This window comes from Hypanus sabinus, chromosome 4, assembly GCF_030144855.1.
Source record: "Hypanus sabinus isolate sHypSab1 chromosome 4, sHypSab1.hap1, whole genome shotgun sequence".
NCBI classification, from domain to species: domain Eukaryota; kingdom Metazoa; phylum Chordata; class Chondrichthyes; order Myliobatiformes; family Dasyatidae; genus Hypanus; species Hypanus sabinus.
In genome coordinates this window covers 160,603,690-160,631,536 of record NC_082709.1, presented here as the reverse complement: position 1 = coordinate 160,631,536, position 27,847 = coordinate 160,603,690, and the positions used below count along the sequence as shown (strand labels likewise).

General features: G+C 40.3%; 1 protein-coding gene across 2 annotated transcripts in view; it reads right to left on the bottom strand.

The window, feature by feature from the left end:
• The window catches only part of dcbld2 (discoidin, CUB and LCCL domain containing 2), a 98,686-nt gene extending 71,722 nt beyond the window's left edge, over positions 1-26,964 (bottom strand). For both annotated transcript variants that reach the window (XM_059968616.1, XM_059968618.1), the window contains exons 1-3: positions 26,592-26,964; positions 12,415-12,642; positions 11,529-11,666 (exon numbers count right to left, since the gene is read on the bottom strand). In XM_059968616.1, coding sequence (XP_059824599.1) covers positions 11,529-11,666; positions 12,415-12,642; positions 26,592-26,685 — 460 coding nt within the window. In that variant the 5' untranslated portion in view covers positions 26,686-26,964. The remainder of the gene's footprint in view (positions 1-11,528; positions 11,667-12,414; positions 12,643-26,591) is intronic.
• Between the last annotated feature and the right edge of the window lie 883 nt (positions 26,965-27,847).

The following is a 27,847-nucleotide window of genomic DNA, read 5'->3' as shown; positions in this document are numbered from 1 at the left end:
TTCCAAAAACACGCTCTACCAAAGAACTTTGCTCCTAGTGTCACTTATTTTCCCCTTTATTTTATACTGTGACCTCCAGCCCTCAACCCTCCACCAAAAGAAAACAGCTTCCAAAGATCCAGGCAGGGCAGGCTCCTCATTATTTTCCATATCTCTTCCCAGTTTTCTTTAGTTTTCCCTCCTCCCAAGAGAACAGTTCCATCCTTTCCGATCTGTCCCTTATCCCAGGAACTACTCTCTGGAATATTGCGATATCCTCACTTCCTTCCTATAATGTGACCATCGGAAATTAACACTATCGTCTGAAGTTGTGCCAGTGCTCTAAAAAGGCATGGTTTTCCTGCTTTTGTACTCTAAGCTTCAGTGGAAAATATGTTTTCAATTGCTTTCTCAACCTGCCTGCCACTTTCAATAGACACATAACCACATCTTCCACTTTTAGAACAATATTCTTTAGTCTATATCGTCTGTTCTTGGTTTTCCTTTAAAAATATTTTACTTCACATTCCTCTTAATCGAATTTCATCTGCCCTTTCCACCAGATGTCACATCCTGCTGTAATTTGGTCACTAAATTCCTCATTGTTCACAATATTGCCAAGATATGTGTCATTTGCAAGCATAATCTTGTCTTGCACACACAAAATTATTTCATAAATACAGATGTAAACAAAACAAAACTCCTAACACAGTTTAACTGATTTCTCAACCCAAATTATATGGTAAATCTGCTTTCCAGAAATTGAGCCTTAGGTCTCAGGTTTTTGACAGAATCTGAAACGTACATAATACAGAACAGTCCATGCATGCTTGCTGCATGATCACTGCTGTTGTAGGCCCAAGGTGGGCAAAGATGGGGTAATGACAGATTGTGAAAGATTGGAAGTTGTGCAAGTCATTAGATTGTTTGATCTTGGATGAAGAGGAAGACTCAAACCCAATTTAGCTCCTCTGGTCAAGGCATTACTCTGGACCTTGATAAACCAATCTTACAGAAGAGAAAATGAACTAGCCTACTAATTGTATATACAATGGACCCAACATCTGGCTGAGGTGTTGTTCAAGGACATTCATCTCTTTTGTCCTCACTCAAACGATGCATGGTACATTTCTGTGAGAAACAGATGCATCTCTTCTGCTAAACACACTCCAAACTTAGCAGGTCAACATTGAACATATCTGTCCCCCAAATAAAGGCGTTTATGACTTTTATATCTACCAGCTATGTCTCTTTGGTGACTTGATTCACAGTTACAACACAGTCACAACAAGTTGTGAACACTATAAAGCATATTAAAAAGTATGAAAAAAGAAAAGCAACCACAAATTAAATACTTTTAACATAAGGTATACTTCATTTTATACACTGGTGCGTTCTAAAAATACACACAGTATAATTGATTTTCTCAGTAGATTAGCAAAGGTATCATAAAACAAAATAGTAAATTGAGGCACGTTAAATCAAATGACAAGCAACCAATAATGCTAATGCAAGGTCAGATGGCTCTGAGATCACACTGTTAATGGATGGAATTCAAATCTTCTCATATTTCCCACCTACAGATCAATATCCGAGGAACTGAGTGGAGTTGCTAGATGGAAGCTGCACATGCCTAGATGCACTCATAATTTACAACTGCCAAATACACACTAACACAAACGGTTAGCTCTTAATGTAAAATTGTGCACAAGTGTATTTTTCACTGGCATAAGTCTTGAACTGCAATTAAAACATGATGTAAAAGGAAGTTTGCAAAGTAAAACTTAAGGATTTAGACTGAGATAACTTTGCACACTCCCTTCAGTTGGTATTAAATGAGATTAAATTAAGTGTCAATGCAACACGCATGCTCCAATGGATTGACAGAAAAGCTGTTTCTAATATTTCTGGCTAGCAAGATCCAGTTTGTTTTGCATGATTCTGGAAAGTTTGGAAGAAATATAGCTATTCAAAGCCAAAAGAGAATAAACTTTTTTTTAAAAAAATCGCACTTTTGATTGCCCTAGTAATTTCCCAGTGGGAATGAGAATTGGAGTGATTTGCTAATCACTGCCTGCTGACATTTTGCTGATGATCAAATAGTTTTAAATGCCAAAGTGTTCCAATTCTGTAGTCTGGTCCTTAAAACAACGTCTGACTCAACAGAAGTTCCTCACAATTGGGAAAACATCAGCTACGATCTTATGTGATCTTGAATGCTATGTGGAATTTCCATGTCTCCTCTGAGACCAGGTGGATTTTTTCTGGTTTCTCCAGTTTTCTTACACTTAAAACTGCAGGTGTTGGTAGGTTAACTGGCCACTTTAAACTGATCCTACTGTGCGAGTGAGTGATACATGGGCATTGTGTTGGGTGAAGTTGATGGGCACACATGAAGAGAATAAAATGAAATAAAATTAATTGTGTGTCTGATGACTAGCACAGTGAATCAAAGGGCTGGTTCCATGCTGTATGATTCTATAACTCTCCATATTTACAATGAAATGAGGAGGAATATCTTTAGGAGGAAATCTGTGGAATTCATTGACACTGATGGCTGTGGAAGCCAAACCATTGAGTGTATTTAAAATAAGGAAGTAGGATTAGAGAAAATACTAAGGCATTCTAACATATATGAAGAACAGGAGGATGACTAGAGTGAGGTTAGGACCACTTGGGGCTAATGTGCCTGAAGACAGAGAAGATAGGGGAGATCAGTAATATTAATCTCAGTTTTCAGTGTTCACCATTGAGAGTTACCTTGACAAATGCAGGTCCATGTAGAACAGGCTAATGTGCTGGAGCATCCTGAGGTCAAGAAGTTCAAAGATAATTTATTATCAAAGTACATTTATGTCACCCTATCTTACCCCAAGATTCATGATCTTGTGGGCATTAGCAGTGGATACAAAGAAATACAATGGAATTAATGAAAAACTGCACACAAAAGCAAACAACCAACGTGCAAAAGACAAACTGTACAAATACAAATATATATATATTAATAAAATAATAATTACTTATTAGAAAGAGGTAGTGTTGGAGTTTCTTAAGGGTCTAGATATACCATGTTACCATAGGAAGCAAGAAAAGAGATTACAGGGGCGTTGACATCCCTCACTAGTCACAGGAATGGTACCAGAGTATCGGATACCAGTGAGTCTTACATCAGTGGTGATCAAACTAATGGAGAAGCATAGTCATATTATAGATAATCAGCATGGCTTTGTGAGGGTCCAGCCATACCTCACGAGCCTAAAATTGCGTTTTTCAAGGAGGTGACTAAACAAATTGATGAAAGCAGAGCAGTAGATGTGGTGAATGTGGATGTTAGAAAGGTGTTTGTTATGGTTCCCTATCATAGGCTCATCTACAAAGTTATGAGGCATGGAGTCTATTGAAACTGGACAGTGTAAGTTTAGTATTAGCTTGCCCACAGAGGCAGAGCGCATATGGAGTAGATGGAGCATATTCTGCCTGGAAGTCAGTGACTAGAATGTCCTGCAAGAATCTATTCTGGGACCCCAGATCTTTGTGGTTTTCATAAGTGACTTGCATGAGGAAGTGGAAGGCTTAATTACTACATTTGCAATGACACAAATTTTAAGGTATGTCGACAGGATAGAAGGTTGTTGTAGGTTACAATGGGATATAGACAGAATGCAGGGTTGGCTGAAGAAGTGGCAGATGGAGTTCAACCTGGAAAAGTGTAGTGATACACTTTTGGAAGATAGAACTTTGTAATATACAGAGTACAAAGTTAATAGCAGGATTCTTAGTGAAGGACTAGAAGCATCTTGGGGTCCAAGTTCATAGATCCTACGAAGCTGCTGCACAAGTTGAAGGATGGTTAAGACATATGACATGATGGCCTTCATTTGCCAGGGAATTGAGTTTAACAGCCACTAGGTTAAACTTTGGTTAGATCACGCTTAAGAGTATCTTGTTCCATTCTGATCACCTCATTATAGGCAGCATATGGAAACTTTAGAAAGGGTGCAAGGAAATTTACCAAAGATTAAACATTAGCTTTATATGTCACGTGTATATTGAAGCATATAGCGAAATGCACAGTTTGTATCAAATCAAGTGAGAATTGTACTGGGCAGCCCATAAGTCTTCTCATGCTTCAGACACCAGAATAATATGTCCACAACTCACAAACCCTAACTTGTATGTCTTTAAACTGTGGGAGGAACCACATGCAGTCATGGGGAGAACGTACAAACTCCTTACTGCCAATGATGGGAATCAAGATCCGATTTTATCAATGAAGTGTTGTGGTAATCTCCACAGTACTGTGCTATCAGGATGTTGCCTGAGTGAACATGTCTCCTGAGGAAAGGCTGCACAAGCTGGAGCTTGGAGTGATACAAGACAAGGGGCGACTTAACATTGTATATGACTGTGAGAGGAATAGAGTGGATACCAGCACCTTTTTCACAGGGCAGCAATTGCCATTACCAGAGGACACTAAAGTAAGTGGAGTTGTCTAGGGGAGTTGTCAAAGGGAGGTTTTTTTTTTGATTTTATTTTTCAGAGAATGGTGGATGCCTGAAAAACACAGCTGGGAGTGTTTGCATATATAACAGGGCCATGAAAGGACTCTTAGGTAAGCACACAGATGTAAGAAAAATAGGATAATGTGCTGTGTAGGAGGGAAGGGTAAGATTAATCATGGAGTAGGTTTATATAGTTGGCACAACCTCATGAGCCGTAGGGCCCATACTGTTCTATATTCAATGAAGTACATAAAAAGATACACAATCACTATTATAGAAGATTTATATCCAACTTCTGTACAGTAGATTCCACAAGCAGCCTTGAGATTTTTGACCACAGCATCTGCTTGAGGGGTAAAAGCTGACTAGGTGGGAAATGAAGGGGTGGCAAGGGCTGGATGGAATTCCTTGCTATTCAAAGTTCATTAAGGTCTGCGGCAATTTCCTAACTGGATAGATGGGACCAATTTAATATTTCACGAGAAAGACAAAATCTTCTACAGCATATTACGTTTCAGACAGTTCACTGAGATTACACAAAATAATGCAGAGGCTGGAAATGTAAATGAAATGTTGAGGATGCCCAAATTCCTTCGCAGATCATATTTCTTCACTACGTGGTCAAAATTTTGGAATTGTACATACAATCTTCTAACTCATATGGAAGAATTCGTAGTTACCTATACTCTGAGGAGAAACAAAATATAAATCAATTTTATTCTTTCATTTGTTAAAACAACAGGGTGTTTCACCCATTTTTTAAAAACTTTACTACTCCAATGCTCTCATAAAAGTTTTTTTAAAATAAAGGTTTTATTTAAATGATTGCATTTTGCTTTATTGCATCATTTAAAACACAGAAAAAGTAAAACTGAAGGGTGTCGTATGCTTTCTTCTGTTTGAGCGATGTGTATCTGCCTCTGGAAGCAGCTGATTGTATTCCATCTGTCAGAGTTCCTGCAGCTGTTGAGGCACAAGTTGCTCAGACTGAATTTAGCTCCCAGTGGACATCAGCTCTAAACAAGTTGCTGTTAAATCTGCCTCCATTAGCACTAATAATGCAGTTCAGCTCAAAGAGGTCACAGGATAGTCAATGCAGGAAATGGGAAACATGGAGTTACTGCAGAGATTTCCTTCTTATGTCAAATCAATTTGCAGCAGAGTGACCAAGACTCCTCGGCAATACATTTAATGCCACAGATAAACAAGCTTGAAGCTATTAGTCATTTTTAGGCAGAAGAATGTTTTGTTTATTCCGAAATCATCTTAATGAAAATCAGCAAATACTTATTCAGAACATGTACTCTTCTGGCTCTCAAAATGAATTCAGAAAGTCACTGGGCCTGGATTGCATCTCATTTGGACATCTGCTTAGACATGCACTTAGGTGTTTTATGGAGCTAGATCAGGGTATTTTTAGCCATATGTTAACATGTCATTGTAGACACTACACAGATGTCATCTGTATTGTTGAGGATGGATATTCAGGAGCTTTAGCCAGCCAGAAATTAAAAGCCGGGTATCAAATGATGCTAACCAGTTAAAAAATTGCTCGACATAATTTAATGCCAGAATTTATTTCTACTTGAAAATACTAGCAGTACAGGTAGCTTAAATAAAAGATGTGGAACTTGAATAGCAGTCAAATGTGCTTTCATTGCAAAAGTACATTGAGACCAACTAAGTAAAATACAACCCAAATTTTCAGATTCAGGTTTATTTCTCACGTGTCCTTTGAAACACTGAAACAAATGTGTCATTTGTCTTCACAACAATCTGCAAGTGTCACAACACATTCCGGCACCAACACAGCATGCCCACGATACTGGGCAGAACACCACAATAAAACACAATATACTCAGCAACAACAGTGAAACAAGCCCTGTTCCTCCCTCCCTCCCAACCACCCCTCCACGTACACAGTCCTCCAGTGGACTTGAAGATTCGCAGACACCTTCCCCAGCAGTCTCGGGCTCTGGCCATAAACCATCAACTTCTGGAACCCCCCACCCCCTCATCAACCTTCAGTCTTCGACCCAGTACTTGTAGATGATGACAAATGAGAAGCCAGGATGAGAGCCTGAACTCCAGTCAAGCTTGTTAGATTTGTGGAAATGCTCTCAATACTTATAATTGATTTCCACAGTTCTTAGCAATGAAGAATTTCCAATCAACAATGACTTGATAAGGCTGGCATGTTCAAGATTGCCAGGTCTAAGAAAATAATGATCATGCACTATTTCTGAATGAAAATAAGGCCATGTTAGATATCTGACTGGAAATCCAGCACCTCGTCAATCTGAATCATGCTTAGGAGAATCCAGGCTTGAAAAACAGTAGGCTGGATCATTTTGTTCAAAGTCTGTAGGAATTTAGCTACTTTACCAGCCATTAAGCCCTGTTAGTTTATTCTGCTACTGAACTCTTTACTTGCTGACATCGCTTATCATCATGTCAAAGAAAATGCTTCTGAGTTAGCATCAGGTTAGATACTTCCAATTAATAGATCCACTTGTTTTTTTTTCATTATTGATGTGTTTTAAATAAAAATGTTAAGCAAAATTAAAATGCATTTATTTCAATGGTAATGGTTTTCCAATGTTGCTTAATGCATGAAGAACCATTTCTGAATTCAAGACTAAAAAATAATTGGTTTCTATTCAAAGAAATCCACTAAAGATGGCTGAAGTATTGAAAATCAAACATCAAGATGGAAATTCTTACTTTCTTCTTCCATTGCCTTAAGCTTCCTCCTACTACTAAAATGAGTTAAATTAACCAATTATCTATCCTTCCTATTTTTTGCAGAGCTATACTGGTACAAAATGAATTGCCTCCATAACATAATACAAAACATTTTGAAGCATTTCATTGTGATAAGGTAAAATGAGCCAGCTATCATTAATTTTAGATTTTATCGACTTAACCCATTGCAATTTACAGTCCCAGCGGACTTTATTCCTAATTTAATCTCATGATGCAAGATTGCTGCTTATATTTGAAATCACTAATGTGCTTGAACCATTTAACAATAGTTATCATAAATCATGCAGCAGTGAATAAAACGTATTTACTACATCAGAAAGGTGAAGTGCAGGCCCTTCTATTTACCAAGGGAGTTCACTGCTATTGTGATTGTGGCTCCATATATCCCCCTCCACCCCGCATGCTACCAGAGGTGAGAATGCATTAGCAAGAAAAAGTGGGATCTCCTGGTAGTCACCTATCTCAATTCTACTTCCCATTCCCATTCCAACATGTCAGTCCATGGACTCCTCTACAGAGCCACACTCAGGATGGAGGAGCATCACCTTATGTTCCATCTGGGTAGCCTCCAACCTGATGGCTTCAACATCGATTTCTTAAACATCTGGTAATTGCTCCCCCCTCACCATTCCCATTTCCCTCTGTCACCTTATCTCCTTACCAGCCCATCACCTCTCTCTGGTGCTCCTCCCCCTTCCCTTTCTTCCATGGTCTTCAGTCCTCTCCTATCAGATTCCCCCTTCTCCAGTTCTTTATCTCTTTCATCAATCCACTCTCCAGCTCTTTAATTCATCCCTTCCCCCTCTCTAGGTTTCATCTATCACCTATCACCTTGTACTTCTTCCCCATCCCCCTCACCTTCTTATTCCGACTTCTCCACTTCCTTTCCAGTCCTGATGAAGGGTCTCAGCCTGAAATGCTGACTGTTTACTTTTTCTATCGATGCTGCCTGGCCAGCTGAGTTCCTCTAGCATTTTGTGTGTGTTGCTTAGAACACATTCAACCTGGTTTGTACCAACATCCTTGGTGCATACAAAGGAGCTCCTCACCTCAGTTTTTGACCACTTATTAAACATGTCAAACCAGTTCAAGGGAAGATAAATGCCTGGACAGAAGGTGCAATCTCTGTGTAACAAGACTGTTTTGAAAACACAGACTGGAACATGTTCAGGGAGACAGGCAGGGAGCATCTAACAATCATCAGGTTAACATCGATGAATAGACGACAAAGAAAAGTGCAATCAGGACATCATAAGGGGTGGAGCTTAGGAAACAATGACACCTGACAACAACTTCTTTGCTTGCGTCTTCGGAAACAGCTCTGTTTCTATCTTTAATATCTCTATTTTTCTCTTTCAGGATTCTTTTGAAGACCCTAAACTGGAGTTACAACTGGGCCGGTTCTTTGCAGGAATGGGACCCACTCTTGGGGTCTCACAACTGGTCGTTATTCAATACACCAAGGATGCGGCCTAGAAGACTAGCATGCCTTCAGGGTTCCAGGAGGTGGGTGGACTCATGGTCGGTGCCTCTGCAGGGAATCTGTGTATCATGGGAGATGGAATGTCAAAAGCAGCAAGCTGGCTGCTGGCTGTGTGCCCAGAGACTCGAGTTCTTTGGGCACAGAGCTCGGAAAAAGCGACATAACAGACTTCTAACATCATAAATCAGCATGTTATTTGTTATGTCTCTCCTCTCACTGTGAAACAGGGACACCTCTTTTTCCATTATATGAGAGAGAGGGAGAGAGGGAGACTGTGGTATGTCAAATTACTGGGTGAACAAATAGTCTTTGGGATACTGCAAGCCTGTGTCTTTATTGATGCTTTGCTGCACACTTGAGTGATTGGTGGGGGGCTACCGATGCCTGTTTTTTGCTGGTGGGGGAGAGGGGATCATAGCTTTGCTGCTGCTTACATGTGGGGGTGGTGCTGGGGGCTTTGGGGTTCTAACATTTAACTGTCATTCTTGCTTTAGGGCACTCCTGTTTTCGTGGATAAAAAGGATTTCAAGATGTATAGTGTATACATTTCTCTGACATTAAATGTACCTTTGAACTCGGAACCATTATTAAACACATCACCGTGAGGGCAAATCAGAATCCATGATGTCAGTAGAGATCCAGGCATGACTGAGAGATTGGGTTGCTGCCTTCAGATTGGGGGAATAATCAGCTCTCAGGTTAGCAAGAGCTGCGCTTTCCCATGCCATCAGAACGGTGAAACAGGCTTATTCACAGAGAATATACAGCCATTTCTTAACCCAGAGACATGAGACACATGTGGCAGAGCATTCAGACCATAACAGACTACAAATCCACCCTGAATGTCAACAACAGAGACAATTCTCCTCCTGATATGCTGAATGTCTTTTACACTTGGTTTGATTTACAGAATGATGTGCTGGCAAAGAAGGCCCCCTCTCTTCCCCCCACCCCCCACAGGCAGAAATCTGCTTGATCACACTGATTTGAGGAAGACCCTAGCCAGGGTCAACCCACGTAGAGCCCTGGAGCCCTGGTCGAGTGCTGAGGGATCCAGTTCACAGAGGCTCTAACAGTCATCCCGAACTTCTCTCCGGAACGGTACCCTGTCCTCTCAGGATTTAAGGGGGGGGGGGGGGAACCATCATCCCGGTGCCCAAGAGGGTAACAATAAGCTACCTCAACGACTACTGTCCAGTGGCACAACCCACAACAATAATGAAGTGCTTTGAACGGCTGGTTATGGATTGCATTAAATCTCATCTTCCTGCTTCACTGGACCCTTTCCCATCTGCTTATCGCTCAAATTAGTCCACTGGTGATGCAATAGCCTCTACACTTCACTCCGTTCTGTCCCACCTGCAAAATGGTGCATCATGTGCCAGCGTGCTGCTTTTTGACTTCAGCTTGGCATTTAATGCAATCATTCCTCAAAAGCTAGTGGGTAAACTGCCCTCGTTGGGTCTCACCACCTCTCTCTGTAATTGAATCTTGGACTTCTTGGCAGAAAGGCCAAGTCAGTCCGTGATGGCAGAATCATCTCTAATTTCATCACTTAGTGGCGGCGCTCCCCATGGCTACGTGTTCAACCTGCTGTTGTACATGTTGCTGATGCATGACTGTACTGCTGAATCCAGTTGAAACTGAATCATCAGAACACAACATTGGTTGGCCCCATCAACAACGACAAGACAGAGTGGAGAGGAGATAGGGCGCAATTTGAGTCTCAACGTGAACAAGACTAAAGAGATGATTGTGGGCATAAGGAAGGTTCAGGCTGACCATTCCTCACTGTACATAAACAACTTCTCTGTGGAGAGAGTTAGGAGAAACACATTTCTGGGAACGCGCATAACTAACGATCTCACCTGGTTCCTCAACACTACCTCTTTGGTCATGAATACACAGTGGTGTCTCGTCTACCTGAGGAGATTGAGACGACTGAGGCTCCCTCCATTTTAACCAATTTTTACAGGAGTAAAATTTACAAGTGTCCTGACCAGCTCTATCACCATCCGGTATGGGAATTGCAAAGCATCTGACCGCAGGTCCCTACAAAAGATTTCAAAGATGTCTGAGAGGATCATTGGGGTCTCTCTTTCATCCATCAGAGATATTTATCAGGAGCGTTTCATACGTAGGGTCCATAGCATTGTTAAATTCATCCATCCATCCATCAATCTCTTTGACACCCTACCATTAAACAGGAAATACCTTAGCATTAGGACAAGAACTGTTAGGATGGGGAGAAAGCTTCTTCCGAGGCTGTAAGTCTACTGAACTCCCTGCCACAACCCAGGTCACACGAAATATGAAGAGGCTGTAGTGGTTTACTGTTTACTTTTTAAACTTGTGTCATATATGCACCTTAATATTTGTTAATTTATTTGCAGCAATATTACTTTATGTATGTGTGAGTTATATGTACTGAGTCAAGCACATTGGTCTGGAGGAACACTTCCACTTGGCAGTATACCTATGTACAGTTGAATGACAATAAACCGAACTTGAGAACCTTGTTCTCCACGGACAGCAAGTCATAGTATAAACCCATAAAGATGGGAACTCCACTACAGGCTGAGTGAAGTTAAAGTCGGGTGCTTTTTTGAACAATTCAAATCTCACCATTCTTGACATCTAATAGTTAACTGAATGATGTTTCTGACTAAAACTCTTAGTCGCTGGAAGATTCTGTGCTGGCAATTTGTCACACAAACTATCATGATTGAGAACACAAATGTAATAAATCAGTCCTGAAGATGGTTCAAGCAGGAAAATACAAAATACACCTAAAATACCTGATTCATTTGACGTAGAGTAAGATACGAGGAACCCTCGACCAGAAATATGAGTCCCACTCATAAACTGAACAGTGACTTCATTGCTCTCTGATTCTATAACCTTTTCCCTCTGAAATCCAGGTCCGCAGTATTTACCTGGAAAGTCAACAAGAGATGAATAAAAAGCTTTTGCAAACAAAGATATTGCATTACATTTCAGGCAAAATACAAAAGGAAGATGTTTTCAATTTTATAGCTGCAAAGATCAGAAATTTATATAGAAATTATTTTATTATATTACTCAAGTCTGAAGCTTAGTTTAGTTTAAAAGACAACTCAGGGAAATATCCAAACGCTCATGATACAAATGAATACAAGTTATGCAAGAGGTCACTAATTTTTTCCAAACCACTATCTCTCTCGTTCTATTCCCAAAATTATTGACTTCCTTCTGCAAGAGTTATTCTTAGTTTTGAAGTGATTCCAATTTCTTACCCGCTCAGGCATTCTGAACTCACAATTGTTAAACACACCTTATACTGCAGATTGTTGCTCCTCTTCCCGCCTTGTGGTGGATCGGGCAGCAACCCTGCCATTTCTTTTAGTACTTGTTTCTTTCTTATGAGGGCTGAGTTGCTAGCTCAATGCTCAACCCAGCACGGATGGAAAACGAGCAAGGAGCCGCCCGAATTTGAATCCAGGACTACTTGCCTGAAAGTCTGCCACTACATCACCTCCTTGGTCAAGGAAGCACAGCAGCATCTTTACTACCTGAGGAGATTGGGGTGAACGTAACTTCCCCTCACCCCAGCCCCATTTTAACCAATTTCTACAAGAGCACTATCGAGAGTGCAGAAGTTACTCTTAATATTAGTCAAGCATTAACAGGTTACATTTTACTTACCAATTTCACTTCGGCCTGAGCCAATCCCATTGTAAAGCCTTAGGTAACTCAAATGACAAGAGGTTGAGTCTTCAATGTCAAAGTCTCCAAACTTAAAAATAATTCTCTGATTGGGCTGTACACGAATCTCCCAGACACAAACAGTGTTATTGGGATATGTCTCTGGATAATTTATTGATGCAAATGTTCCACTCTCTGGTCCAAGAACAGTGTGTCCACAACCATCACCTGAAAAGAAACAAACATTAAATGTTCTAACAATCAAATTGCAAAATATAGGAAATCAACACATCATGCAGTAAAAGCTACCTCAGTAGATTAATATTTTGTCAGGTTTGGAGGTCATCAGTGGGAGGGTGATGAATGCAACAAAGCATCACAGGAAATTCTCAGCATGAAGCAGTGAAACAGATGCTGACTTATCCTTTCATTGCACTAAGAGCATTTGTCAGTCTTGCTCAGTGATAGCACTCTTCCCTTAAGGTTTACCCCCAGTTTCGCTTAATTCATCTGTCAATATCACTGAGAGAGTCCCCCCCTCAGTGGGATATAATGTAAACTTCCTATGCTACAAAAGCATAATGAGACAAACTAAGAAAAACAACACACACAAAATGTTGGAAGAACTCAGCAGGTCAGGCAGCGTCTGAGGAGAGTCCGCATTTTAGGCTGAGACCTTTCATCGGGACCGAAAAGGAAGGAAAGGAGAAGAGACCAGAATATGAAGTTTCGGGTGGGGGGGGGAAGTAATACAACCTGGTAAGTGATAGGTGAAACCAGGTAAGGGGGACAGTGAATGGGTGGGGAAGGGGATGAAGTGAGAAGCTGGGAGGTGAAAGGTGGAGGAGGTAAAGGACTGATGAAGGAGGACCCTGATAGGAGAGGAAAGTGGACCATTGAAGGGGAAGGAGGGAGGACACCAGAGTAAGGTGACTGGAAGATGAAAAGAGAAGGGATAAGAGGGGAGCCAAAATGGAGAATAGAAAATGAGAGGAGAGGGAGGTGAAATTACCAGAAATTAGAGAAATCGCTGTTCATCAGGTTGGAGGCTGCTCAGACAGAACATAAGGTGTTGCTCCTTCAAACTGAGAAGTGGCCTCTTCTTGAAGAGAACGCCATGGACATACATGTCAGAATAGGAATGGGAAGGCTACTGGGAAATCCTGCCTGTCATGGCAGACAGAGCAAAGGTGCTTGGCAAAGCAGATCTCAATACCGCTGAGGAAACCATACCGGGAGTGTAGGATATAGTAGATGACCCTGACAGACTTGCAGGTGAAATGTTTCCACACATGAAAGGGCTATTTGGAGCCTGAATGGTGGTGAAGGGGCAGGTACAGCACTTGTCCTACTTGCAGGGATAAGTTCCAGAAAGGAAATCAGTGGAGAGGGTCAAGTATTCATAGTCACATAGAGGGTAATTCCTGTGAAAGTGGTGAGTGTGGGGTGGGGGGGGGGGGGAGGGTGTTTTTAGTGAGAGAATCCTGTTAAAGGTGTCTGAAATTAAGGGCAATGATGTGCTGGATGCAGAGGGTCATGGAATGCTAGATAAGAACAAAGGGAACTTTATCCCTATTAAGGTGGCAGGAAGATAGAGTGATGGCGGATAGAGTGATGGTGGGAAAGAGAGATGTGGGTGAGAGCAGCATCGATGATAGATGGAGGGAAATCCTGTTCTATGATGAAGGATGGCATCTCAGAAGTTCTGAGAACAGATGCAGCGGAGATGGAGAAACTGAGAAGAAGAAACGGCATTTTTACCAGTAGCAGGGTGGGAAGACGTATAGATAGATAAATACTTTATTGATTGCAAAGGAAACTACAGTGTTACAGTAGTATTACAAGTGCACAGATAATCAAATATTAGAAGAGAACATATATTAGAAGAGTCATGATAGCTATGAGAGTCAGTAGGTTTATAAAAGATATCAAGGTTCAAGACTGTCTCCAGAAACACAGGCAGTGATTGAAGACCACAGCACCAGTCATGAGAACTGTGAAGGTATGGTTAAGAGAGCTACAGAAGCATCTAATATGCTTTGAATCAGTGGACTGGACCATATTCACAGATTCGCCTTCTGATCTCAATATGCCATGGCCATCACTAACTTCTTCAAGACCTCCATGGATGAGAGTGTCCCAAATCAGATGCCCTGAAAGGATCAGGAAATTTGCAGTGTGCTGAGGGCTGGTACTGTGGTGATCAAGAGTTTCTTTATCATTATCAAGGGCTGCTTGACTTTAGCTTCCTAAGCTTTGCATGTGTTCCATTTTTCTTCTTACTCTCTTGGCATCCACAATCCCGACCTAGCCATCTTGTCCTTCCTTCGTACTGGAACATACCTGTTGGTACTCTGTGCAGTTGACTGTTAAACACTCTCCATATGTCAGAAACTCTCAATAGTTCCTGTCTAATATCTCGTGATTTTCCTTGCTCCAATCTAATACTCTGCTGCAAGGTCCATACTTATCCTGATTTATACCTATCTTAAAATTTAAGGAGATGTGATCACTGTTCCCTAATTGTTCTCCCACTGAAAGGTCAATCACACAGCCAGGCTCATTACCTAACACCAGATCCTTTACAACTCCTCCTCTTGATGGACTCTGCATATTGATTTAAGAAATCTTCCTGCATGGACCAAACAAATTCTGCCCCAATCACCAAACTTCAAAAGCTGGGCCCTTGCATAGTCTGCTGCAGCTGGAGCTCGACATCCTCAATGGGAGACTACAGCAAACACAGATCAGTTATGACATCTTGTCAATCAACACAGAGCACTTCAAGGATTGCTGATGGAAGAAAGTAGCATCCATCACTAAGCACCCCGGCCATCCTGGACATGTTCTTTTCTTATCACTTTCAACAGGCAGGAGCTACAGGAGCCTGAAGACATACACTCAATGATTCAGAAAGAACCTCTTTCCCTCCACCATGAAACAACAAATTTCATGTCATATAGTAATAATAAATCCAATTCTGATTCAGAAGTACAACACCAACTCAAGGACCATTATTAATCGACAAAATCTGCTGGCCTTTACAGTGATTCCACATTGAAATAAATTAAAAACCTGCTGAAATCTTGCGGGACTTATGAACGCTGCTTACAGACACTAGCTAAAATGACACTACCTTATAAATAAGCAGCATCACCTTATGTATTACAAAATCGACACAGTTCATTCTTGCACTAAATTATAGCATTTCCTGTACCAGAATGGGTAAAATATAAAAGAATGGAAACAATACATAGGCAACAATTACTTTTGTTCCCAGTCAGCAGTGAATGATGGTGGTGATGATACAGCTGTCTGCATGGGGGCTGTCTCACAGGGAATTCCATTCAGATACAGACACCAGGCTGCAGAGCTTAAAAGAATAAGCTGCAAGTGAATCAGTATAAACATGTCGACTGGGCTGACATATAGATAGTCCGTGTAGACAAATGCCAGTTTTAAATGGGGACATAAAATTCAGAGGGATGTAATATTTAAAGAATGTGCACGAGTGTGCTGATTTGTGATAAAGTGGAGGTCATGTTACAAAAGTCTCAGTCGTGGTGAGCATAATGTATCTGTTCTTGAGATGCATTAAAAAGTCATTCTAAGCGAAAATAGTAAGAGCATGCTGCTAGTTTGTAAATCATTGGTACAACATTACTTGGAATACTGTAGTATTCATCTCACTGATGGATTAAAGTGATATTGCAGCTACTGAAAAGGCATATGAGCTACTGGAAAGACACAAGTGATCAATGAATTATACTCTGTGGATTAATTAGGTTGACAGATGTGATAAGCGCTGTTTTTAAGTCTGCAGGGTTAGACAATATGAGATGCAGCATCCTATTTCACATTGTCAACCAAAGAACTAGAACACAATGATTTGAAAGGGGTAAATTCCACATGAATCTGGAGATGTAATAATAAAATGTGTAATAATGCAAGTTATCGGAGTGACCTGGTGGTAAGGTGGTGGAAGTGGTTATTAGTAATTCAATTGAAAAATAAGCAATTTTATTTTCAAATGGCCTATTGGCTGTATTTATAGTACTGGTTTAGAATTGTCCTGTGTACTGAGATGCTATGAAGAACTTTGTTCCTGCTCCACCTGGAATATTTTCTGCTGCAAACAGAACGCAGAATCAGATTCTGGTGTTGCAACGACAGAGAAAGAGCAGTACAGACATACAGATGAAGTGTAAGGACCATGATGAGGTACAACTGCATATGAGCCATTTGTACAAGAATCTGATCACCAACCCAAATTTACATTGCATGATAGCAATCATATAGAATTTGCTTTTGCTTAACCTGACTGCAATCAAGCTAATTTGTACTTTGAACTATTAGACCACAAAGCACAGGAGCAGAACTAGGCCATTCATCCCATCGAGTCTGTTCCGTCATTCTATCATGACTGATCCCAGATCCCTGCCAACCCCATACACCTGCCTTCTCGCCATATCCTTTGATGCCTGACCAATTAGGAAACAATCAATTTCCACCTTAGATATATGCAATACTTGACCTCCACCACAGTCTGTAGCAGAGAATGCCAAAGATTTACTACTCTTCTGGCTAAAAAAATTCCTCCTTACCTCTGTTCTAAAGGGTCACCCCTCAATTTTGAGCCTGTGCCCTTTAGTTCTGGATACCCCCACCACTGGAAACATCCACCTATCTAGTCCTTTCAACATTTGGTAGGTTTCAATGAGATACCCCCGCATTATTCTAAATTCCAGTGAGTACAGATCCAAAACTACCAAATGCTCCTTATATGTTAACACTTTCATTCCTGGAATCATCCTTGTGAACCTCCTCTGGACTCTCTCCAATGTCAACACATCCTTTCTGAGATATGGGGCCCAAAACTGTTGACAATACTCTAAGTGTGGCCTGACTAGTGTCTATTTATAAAGGCTCAACATTATCTACTTGCTTTTATATTCTATTCCCCTTGAAATAAATGCTAACATTGCATTTGCTTTCTTTACCACAGACTCAACCTGTAAATTAACATGAGGACTCCTAAGTCCCTCTGCACCACTGATGTTTGAACCTTCTTCCCATTTAGATAATAGTCCACACTATTGTTCATTTTACCAAAATGTGTTATCGTACGTTTCCCAACATGTATTCCATCTGCCATTTTTTGCCCATTCTTCCAATTTGTCTAAGTCCTGCTGCAATTATATTGCTTCCTCAGTATTACCTAACCCTCCACCTATCTTTGTATCATCTGCAAACTTTGCCACAAAGCCATCAATTCTATTATCCAAATCACTGACAATGTGAAAAGCACAGTCCCAATACTGACCCAAGGAACACCATTAGTCACTGGCAGCCAACCAGAGATGGCGCCCATTTATGACACATTAAACCAGACCTTGTGGTCATCAATGTACATTACTTGCCAGGTAAATGATTTACATTATTTCATTTGTGTTTTCCAATCCCTCTTTGTCTCTTGCCATGCTCGGTAGTCTCCATGTCCATAACTCTGGAACATCTGTATTCCTTTGATTCTGGCTGCTTCCCAACTGAGCTCCATGTAAACTTGGCTCCTCCTCTCTACTTACCTGCCTTTCCCTTAAGAGCTACCAAGTTTTTGCAGATTAGGGTAATTTTGCTTTGTTTGATAATTCCATGGAACATTAAAATATAACTTGCTTTTGTAAAAGTGGTACGTGCACAGGGAACAACAAACTTTAGTGCTACATAGTTTTCCTCTTAACATTTATGTGTTGTAGTTGCCTTAATAGACTGCTAAATGATTTAAACCCCTACCTCCATTATTGTTGCCATATTACCAGAACGTCAGAAAGAAAACTAGTTGGACCTTAGATCATCAATAAGTATCTTCATTTAACAAGCCTGATACTATTTAGAAAATTGGCATATGCAAATCTAACAGTATGTATAATCTTGATGATTTATTTCACTGTCTTTTCTAAGACCACTAATCAAACAATGAAATATTTTCATTGCATGATAGTCAATCATATAAAATTTGCTTTTGCTTGCCCTGAAGGATGACATGATGATCAGGCCAATTTATACTTTGAACCATTTATGAATTATTAAGCAAGAAACGCAGATTTTGGTTGCATGATTCACAGAATCATTCACAAAGGCATCACACAAATCTGTGCCAATTCTGCATCTGCTCAGCCTCAGCAACTCTCCTACATTCAGTGTGGCAAAGGCTTTTCCAAAGGAAAATATAATGAGCAATATTACTCCCCTCTCCCTTCCCTGACCCCAGCCCCCACCATCACTGCCACATCTCCCAACTTCACAGTCAATGTTCAAATAATTCAAAGATAATTCTTTTTTTAAAAATGGGGAGTCCATGATACTTTTCTTTTGACTGCCCTAATGAAGCTTCCCTTCATTTTATTTTGGCAGTTAATAACTTGTGATCCTGGTGACATAGCATGCTCATCTATCAAAATCAGTATTCAAATGCTTGGAACTTTCATTAGATTCCTCAGGGAGCTCATTTGGAAGTAATTAATATTTGAAGTGTGGCATCTGTTCACCATTGAGATTTTACATTTGTACATCCTAACAATGAAATAGTTTTGTAAACATTCAATGTTGCTAGTTATCTAATTCCATCACATTTCCACAAACTTGTCCATAGTCTGTTGATATCCACATTGGCTTTATCAGTCTTGTGGCTGATTTATGTAAACTGCACATGAAAATTTAGTCTCAGGATAGGTGAACTTGTCTACTTCCAGGATAGTACAACCTTTCAATAAGGGTTCCCTGGAGCAGCCTGGTGCATCACTTTGTTCAGTTGTTGGTTGTGAAGAACAAATCACCACAAGCCAGAGAAACATTCCATGCTCCAGGGCACATCAGGCTCAATCTGCTGTTCAAGGAACAGTCATGTCCTGTAACTGACTTCACTGATAGCCTCCTCAAACAATTACTTCATGTCAGCTGCATGATAAAAACTTAGCACAAGGATGCTTAATACTTTAGGAAGTGCTAGTGTTTTCAAGCAATGGCAATTCTGGTGCTGTTTCTCTGAAGACAAATGAATAATGTGTCTGTTCTCACAAGCTAACAGGTAGCTCTTTATAAAAGATGGCAGCTACAAACTATCCCTTTGAATGCAATAGCACATTTAATAAAATGCCATGTGCTTTTTAATAAGTTGCTTCAGTATTTCATATAAAGACTTTAATATGAGGAGATTGGGGCTGAGAGGGAAAATGGACCAGCCATAATGAAATGGTGGAGCAGACTCGATGGTCCAAATGTACTAATTCTGCTCCTATATCTGATGGTCTTATAATTGTAACTGTGTTAAAATGATGTTTAAGGCAGATACTTATTCCTGCTCAAATTCCAAACATAGCACATATGATACTTGAAAGAGCTAAACATCTGTCGAACCTGAAGCAAAAAAATTACTGTCATTTTAGAATTACAATAGTTATTGTCAAAGTAAATATATTATCAAAGTATGTATATGTCACCATTCACAACCCTAAATTTGTTACCTTGCTATTCTCTGGGTGTTATTGAACCCAGTGATGCTTATTGTAGATATATTTCACCACCCCACCCCAGAAATCCCACTGAATGAATGGAAAAGTTGGCTGGGTTACAAAACAGATAGTGTGTATTTTAATCATGATTAAACAACGGCAAAATACCATACTTTATATAGTAGCAAGTTTCAAGGAGCCTGTTATAAGTGATACTGAACAAAAGTGGCTAACCTGAAACATGAAAATATATTTCTCTAAAAGACTGGTTGAAAAGGGACGTCTTAAAAGTAACATTAAAGATATTAAGGAAGAGGTTTTCTAAATTTAGGGATTGGCAATTGAAGCATTAACTACGAATGAAGGAGCAAATTGGGGACACATAAAATGCCTGTAATTGCAAAGGTCGTAGGGTTCAACTAGTCTTGGGAGAGAGGTGAACACCATTAGGGACTTGAACAAAGGATATGAATTTTAAAACTGAGGCAAGAAAGCAAAGCAACATACAATGGTCATGTGATGGAGATTGGATGTGAACGAGCAGGCATTTACACATGGATTACGGGGGTGCGGGGAGATGGTCAACTAGGAGAGTATTAGAATATTGAATAACAAAGCAGCAATGGCAGACAGCTTCAGAGGCAGACAAATTACTAATCCAACATCTACTGGCCACAGGAGAGCTAGGCAGAGAAGTTTTATCATTATTGACCTGCTCTTCCAAGTCTAAAGAAATAATGTGGATCACTATCACTGTCTGCATTCCTCTTCCTTGCTCTGAATCTACTTTCCTCCAATTACTTTAGATACCATGCTTTCTTCCTGCTTAACTTTGTTTCCGCCTGCCAGTTTTTAATGCTGTTCCTCACTGGCCTCTACAAGTAGATGGACTACATCTCTTCAATTTATTAATTTACCATTGTTGCCTAACCTGTGTTTCCCATAGCCTAATATTAACAATGAATATTGAATGGAATTTCAAGATATGGCATCTCTCATGATTTTCTTTAAATAAATATAACATGGCCCGGTATGGAAACGCCAATGCCTTTGAATGCAAAATCCTACAAAAAGTAGTGGATTCGGCCAAGTACATCACAGATAACTCTCTCCCAACCATTGAACACATCTATACAAAATCCTGTGGCAGGAAAGCATCCACCCATCAGAGATCCTCACTGACATCACAGGTTGTTTAAAAACAAACACCAACAGCCTATATATCCTAGTATCACTCCCTCTGATAGAAGAACAGTAGCCAGCAAGAAGGAACATCAAACATCAGATGAGAGGCACCCTTTACATGGTCATACACCCACACCCAGCCGCCTAAAGTCAAGGAAGAGCTTCATGAACAGTGTTCCATTATAATCAACCCCATCTGAAGCCTGAATCACCTTGTGGAAAGACCGGCTTGCCAGTCTCAGGCAATCCCCAATGATGGAAATTCCACCGGATGAAAGCCTTCTCCCAGGAGCTAATTGCAACTGGACAACCTGGAAGTGCTTTAACAGACTTAGGACTGGTGTAGCCCGTTCAAAGGCGTCATTGAGCAAATGGGGATATACAACCAGCCTAACAACTTGTGAATGTGGAACTGAGCCAAAAACTATGCAACATCTCCTGCGATGCCCATCGCTAGAGGAACCCCGTACTGTTGCAGATCTTGCTGAATTCAACAACAAGGCACAAAAATGTGTCCAGTTCTGGCTGGGCCATGTATAGACTGCCCGTGGACAGGATAAGAAGACGACCACCCAGGCCATGTTCTTGTCTCACTGCTGCCATCAAGTAGAAGGAACAAGTGTCTCAGGACTCACACCACCAGGTTCAAGAACAGTTACTACTCATCAACCATCAGGCTCTTGAACAAAGGGAATTACAACATTGACTTGCCCTTCCACTGAGATATACCCACAATCAATTAGATTATAATAAGGACTCTTTAACTCGTTATTTTATGCTCATGTTATTTACTGCTATTTATTTATATTTGCATTTGCAGTTTGTTGTCATCTGGTTGATCTTACATTGATCCTGTTATAGTTACTTTTCTATAAATCTGTCAAGAAAGCCTGCAGAAAAATGAATCTCAGTGTTGTATGTGGTGACATATATCTACTCTGATAATAAAGGTTACTTTGAACTTTGAAAAACTTTGTTCCCTTTAGATGATTTAGGTTTGAGTCTGTGCTTATATCTGAGAAGACATTATTTCGATCAGATCAATATCAGAAATCTCTGAACCATACTTGTGTATATTACAATGACCTGTACGGAGCTCTCATCTTATTTAAGATAAGATGATCACTTGCCAACTGCAAACATGATCCTGAGCTTCAAATTGGCTGCCATATTAACTTTCTATATTACTCGCATTCTGATCTCTATCCTCTTCACAGGACTCTGTTCCAAAGTAGCTCAATAGAGAAAATCCCATTTTCTAAGGAGCCATATTACATTGTCGGACAATTTACTAATTTCATGCAACAAGCAGAACCAACATTTTATTTCTGGATTTCTAACGCCTACCTCACTTCCCTCCAGTAATTTGAGATTATTCTATTAATTAATTGACCGCTGTAACTTACCCTTTGTGGGCAGTTGAATCGAATAGGAGTCGATGGGATTGTGAGTAGATTAAAAACTGGGATTAGCATAATTGGGTGTTTGATGGTCAGTGCAGACATTTAGGTCAAAAGGTCTATTCCCATCCTTTATGACAATTTAACTCTTATCAATGCAGTTTTGACCTTTGTTGTTCTTGCTCTATTATACCTCCTGGCTTTCACCTCCCCTTTACTTCTCTCCTCCACTTTACATTTGAACATTTGTTTTTGTCTCTAACTATACCTAGTTTTGAAGAAACGTTATTAACCTTAAACATTCATTCTGTTTTTCTCACCACATGCAGATGCAGCCTGACCTACCAAATATTTCCAGCATCTGCAGTTTTTGTTTTTTTTAATTAAATCCTGTTAGGCCTCGCATGAACATGATTCCCCCAAAAATGTTGAATTTATGCTGAATGCCATAATGGTATGAAAATCAAAGCATATTAGATGAATGAACATTAATGTTGATCTGACAAGCACCATTTTTTTTTGGTCAGTGACAGCTCACAATAATAGGGTGTACGTTCTTGGGTTACTGCTTTCTAAATAAAGATTCAGTAGAAAACATTAAGATTTTGTCCTCAAAACAAAGAATAATAATCTAGCAGATTCAGAGCATATCTATGGCAAATATGCAATCTGACACTTAATCAATAATGTGTGAAGCTCTCTTACACACATATGATATGGAATATTATTTGCATGGTTCCTAACATACTTGGGATGTGGTTTCAAAACATGTAATGCTCCACTGTTAGCAATGCAACACACCTAGCATATTCAAAATGACATTTCAACTTCTCTACCATTGGTAGCCTTGAAATACCTTTCCTACTCATTTGCTTGATGGCCACCTTAGCTTGATTAATTTTTTTAAACCTCGAGCACACACACCACTTTAATGTATTTTCAGATGCCATTCAAGAGGATTTGTGGGATGTGTAATAAATATTTGACAGTATCAACATTTTCACCGCCACTGATATGTATTAGAATTAATTCAATATGTTGTATTATGGTATTGATATTCTCATAGGAGTTGGATCTCTCTCTATTCATCTTAACAATGTTTTCCCGTCTAGCTTAAAAATTCAACTTTATAATCAGTTTAATATAAATCAGTGATCCGTGTTTCTGAATTATTGTATTTCCCAGTTTAAAAAGTTACATTTTCTTTCTCTGTTAAAACTTGGAAACATGAAACAGTGAGCCAGGACTTAACCTTCCCCAGAAGTCTTTTTCTGCTATCAACACATCTGCCAAAACTCACCAATTCCCATCACCACACTCCCGCAGTTTTTCTTTCGAGTCTGATGTGACAATAAATTATCTTACTTTAATTGCAACTTACAGGACAAAATAACTTGGGAAATTAAATCTACAGAAGTGAATAGTAGGTATTACTTGGTCTCCATTTAAAGAAAAATTTGGGCCTATGTACTGCACATACAGATTTTTAAACGTATTAGAAAACAACTGCTCAAATGCAATATGCAGCTAACTACTTTTCAATACACTAAGCCACTCATTCTTGCAATTTAAAGACTGCACACAAGGAAGTGCAATGCAGCTGTTTCCTAAGCTCTTTCAAAATAGTGTGCTAGGCACATCAGAAATAATATGGAGCAGACTTTAAGGAGATGTTTCTTAAAAGTTTTTAACTTTATGCCACTTAAGAGCTGTAGCACAGAACAAGTCTTACTTTTAAGACTATTTTGGAATAAGTCAGCGATTTAAGTTGTGAAATTAATTGCAATAAACTAGTTGACATGACAGCAAGTAAAGTTGGCAGGATTTTCTGAATTAGTGACTCCTGCAGTTTCTTGGCCACTGAATCCTAACTTGCATAAAATAAGTATTTAGTCACACAACTCAGGATTAGTTGGTGTCAAAAGTTTTTGGAGTAGAAACTGTTGTTTATATGAAATACAAGTTTAATTTCACTGCAGTAGAGTATGGCAGATACAACGAAAATGGAATCTGCTGTAGACTTGCAATAATTAATCCATGTCTGCTGTAGTGTGAGGTGGTCAAACACAGGAGTTGAGGTTATGTTTCTTTTGGCTTGAAACATACAAGTGTGTCAAACTCAGCACGTCAGGCAGGATCTACAGAGAGCAATAAAGAGTTGACGTCTCAGCACAAAAGGTCAACTCCATATTTCTCTCCATAGATGCTGCCTAAACTGCTGAGTTCCTCATCTTGTACGTGTACTCGGGATTTCCAGCATCTTCGGTATCTCCTGTTTACCGGGTGTGTCAGAAAAGCAAGCTGGAGCTGTACTGATCCAGCAATCTGCAATGTTGGGATTGAGAATTAGTGAGTTGGTTTATAGGAGAGGGCTATAGCTTGATGGCACAAAAGTGGAGACGAGATCCTAGAAATGCCAAGTGCAGCTGTCATTGGCTGAGTGGGAGCTGGAGTGTGGCAAGAACATATGAACTTGCAAGAAACCTGGACAGAGAGAAGATAACAGAATAACTGAAAAACTGTAAAAGAAAATACATTTTTATATTTGCACAACACCTTTCATGACCTAACAGCACCCTAATACACCTCAAAATATTTTTGAGGCTCTGTCACCATTTATATGAAAGTTGAAGAACAGCTGTGCTCAGCAGAAATAGCAATAATGACCAAGTATCTTTATTGAAGCCCTTCTTTATTAGGTAGAGCTTTGGTTTAAGACATCAACCAGAATTCAACATTACTGACACCGGATTTTTGAACATAAACATTAACTCTCTCTTGCAAGCTGCCTGAATTGTTGCGAGTTTCCAGGAGTTGTGTTTTTATTTCCGATTTCCAGCATGTAGTTTTTGGCATACAAAGCACTGGAGAATCAGCTTTAGGTTTTGTGCTTACTTCTTTGAAATGGAAATTTGAACCAATGCCCTTGTGACTCAACAGCGGCTGTACTACCGACCAAGTCACAGCTGCTAGTTACATGCAGATATAGGAACGAAAATTAGTGAACTGGAGTCCAGCAAATTGGACTGAACAGGGTAGCTGGAGGAAATCAGCAGTAATACACAAGCTAAATTAATAGACTGCTTAAAGACGTGATGTATAAAATATTATCCTTTTATTGCTTATTACAAAGTTAATCAAGGGACTAAATGTCAGACCCACACAGATTTTTTTTCTCTTTCATACATGTTACCATGCTTTCAAGATGGCTGACATAAACATTACTGATTATTGACACTGCTCCAGTTCTACAGCAGAACAAAAGTGCACCTGGGGCAAAATTTAAGCAGAAACGCTATTTCAGGATTCAAGAAACAATTATATTCAGAATGGACATAATTAGCTGTGCAGCATGTCGAAAGAAGTTTTGAGGGATAATTTCGTTTAACAATGCATTCCTTTCCTTATCTCAAATGAAAAGAAAGTTTTTCATATTCATGGTACATTGCTCATCTCTTTCAAGGTGTCAAAACGCTGTTAGTTTGTAATCAATAAAATTTTGCTCGTATGTAATCACTGCAGTAACGCAGGAAACCTTGTTCAAAACTGTTTTCTAGAGTTGGTGCACAGACTGTGACATCACAGAAAAGGAAAGTAGGTACAGATAAGTTGTAGATTCATTACCTTTGAATCTTTCATTACCTTTCATTTACTCATACACGCTGACCACAAACCTTAAAAATCGTCACCGTTCAGATGCAACACACCTCTATTATCTTAACCAGTTGACCGTCTACAAACTAGACTGAAGCAGAACTGTAAAGGGAAAACTGGCCTGTAGGCCATAAAAAGAAAACAGATCCTACCACTTTAAATGTTCAGAAAAGCCCCATCCCCCATCATCAGCTTTTGCTCAATCTCTCAACTATTCCAAAAAAGTACACTTCACTGTTCCCCTGGGGGTGGGGGGGGGGGGGGAAATAAAAGTGCATAAATACCAAACACTTTGGGAAGTACACAAAATAGACTCGTGAAGTAAAATAAAACTCAATAGAAACCCACCCCGTGTCCTCACCGACTGGAAACTACGAGAGCGAAGAGCCCCGGAGTTTTACGGACGCTGGCTCCATACAAGACCCACCTTTCTGGGCGATCGCGCTGCTAAAAATCGCAATCAAGCAGAGAACGACACCGGTCTTTCTGGTGTGTTTTCCTCTCACGATGCCTGCCTCCATGCCGAGAGGAGAAGGGAAGGCATAATGCGGCGGAGTCGTTGGGCGATCGCGCTGCGGCTGTCTGCGCTCGCTCGCGGGGTCCGCACTCGCTCCTCAATCATATTCAATCATTGGTCAGCCGCTCCCGCCCGCCCGCCCGTCCGTCCCACAATGCAGCCCGCCTGCCGGACACACTCCCCCGGGCTGGACGCGGGCGGGGAGCCTGCGCTGCCCTGCCCTGCCCTGCCCCGGACAGGGCCAGCCTTCCCTCAGCACGCAGCGGACAGTGCACAACTTTTCACCTGGACTTGCCTTTTCAAACAAAGCTGCAGCTAGTGGAAACGGAAATAAAGAGAGAACGTGCGGGACAGGTAGCACTTATAGAAAAATCAGTGTTAATGTTTGAGATCCACGACCCTTCATCTGAAACAATAATTATGTTTCTCTTTTCTCTGGCCCGCTGAGAATTTACAATACTTTCTGTATTTGTTTCAGATACATCTTCTTAAGCAATGTAATTTTTTTTTATTATACTTGTGGTGGGCAGCCGATAGAAATGCGATGACATGTGGGGGGGGGGGGGGGTAGAGGAGAGTGAAGATGCCTGTCTACCATTCGTAAGGCGCTTTCACGGTCAACCGCAGAAGACACGAAACGTATCTTATTACAAGCAGGGTTTTGGCCCGAAACGTTGACTGTACTTTTTTTTCCCGATAGATGCTGCCTGGCCGCTGAGTTCCTCCAGCATTTAGTGTGTGTTGCATGTATTTCATTACCTCTTCTCTCCAAGGACGCAGGTAGTCTTTCCATATGAACAAGAGAAAATCTGCAGACGCTGGAAATCCAAGCGACACACACAAAATGCTGGAGGGACTCAGCAGGCCAGGCAGCATCTATGGAAAAGAGTACAGTCGACGTTTCAGGCCGAGACCCTTCGGCAGGACACATGAAGCAGTGAATCTCTTTCAATCTAGTGTACTGCATTCGAGTTCACGATATGGATTCCTCTACAATGAAGTCATGAAGCCACAGAAAATGGTCCTTCAACTGACCACATCCATGCCAACACATTTGCCCATCTACACGAATGTCAGTTACCTGCACATATTCTTCCTTGCCTTACCTATTTGAGCACATTTCTAGGTGTCTCTTAAATCTAGTGATTTATCTGATTCCATTTCCT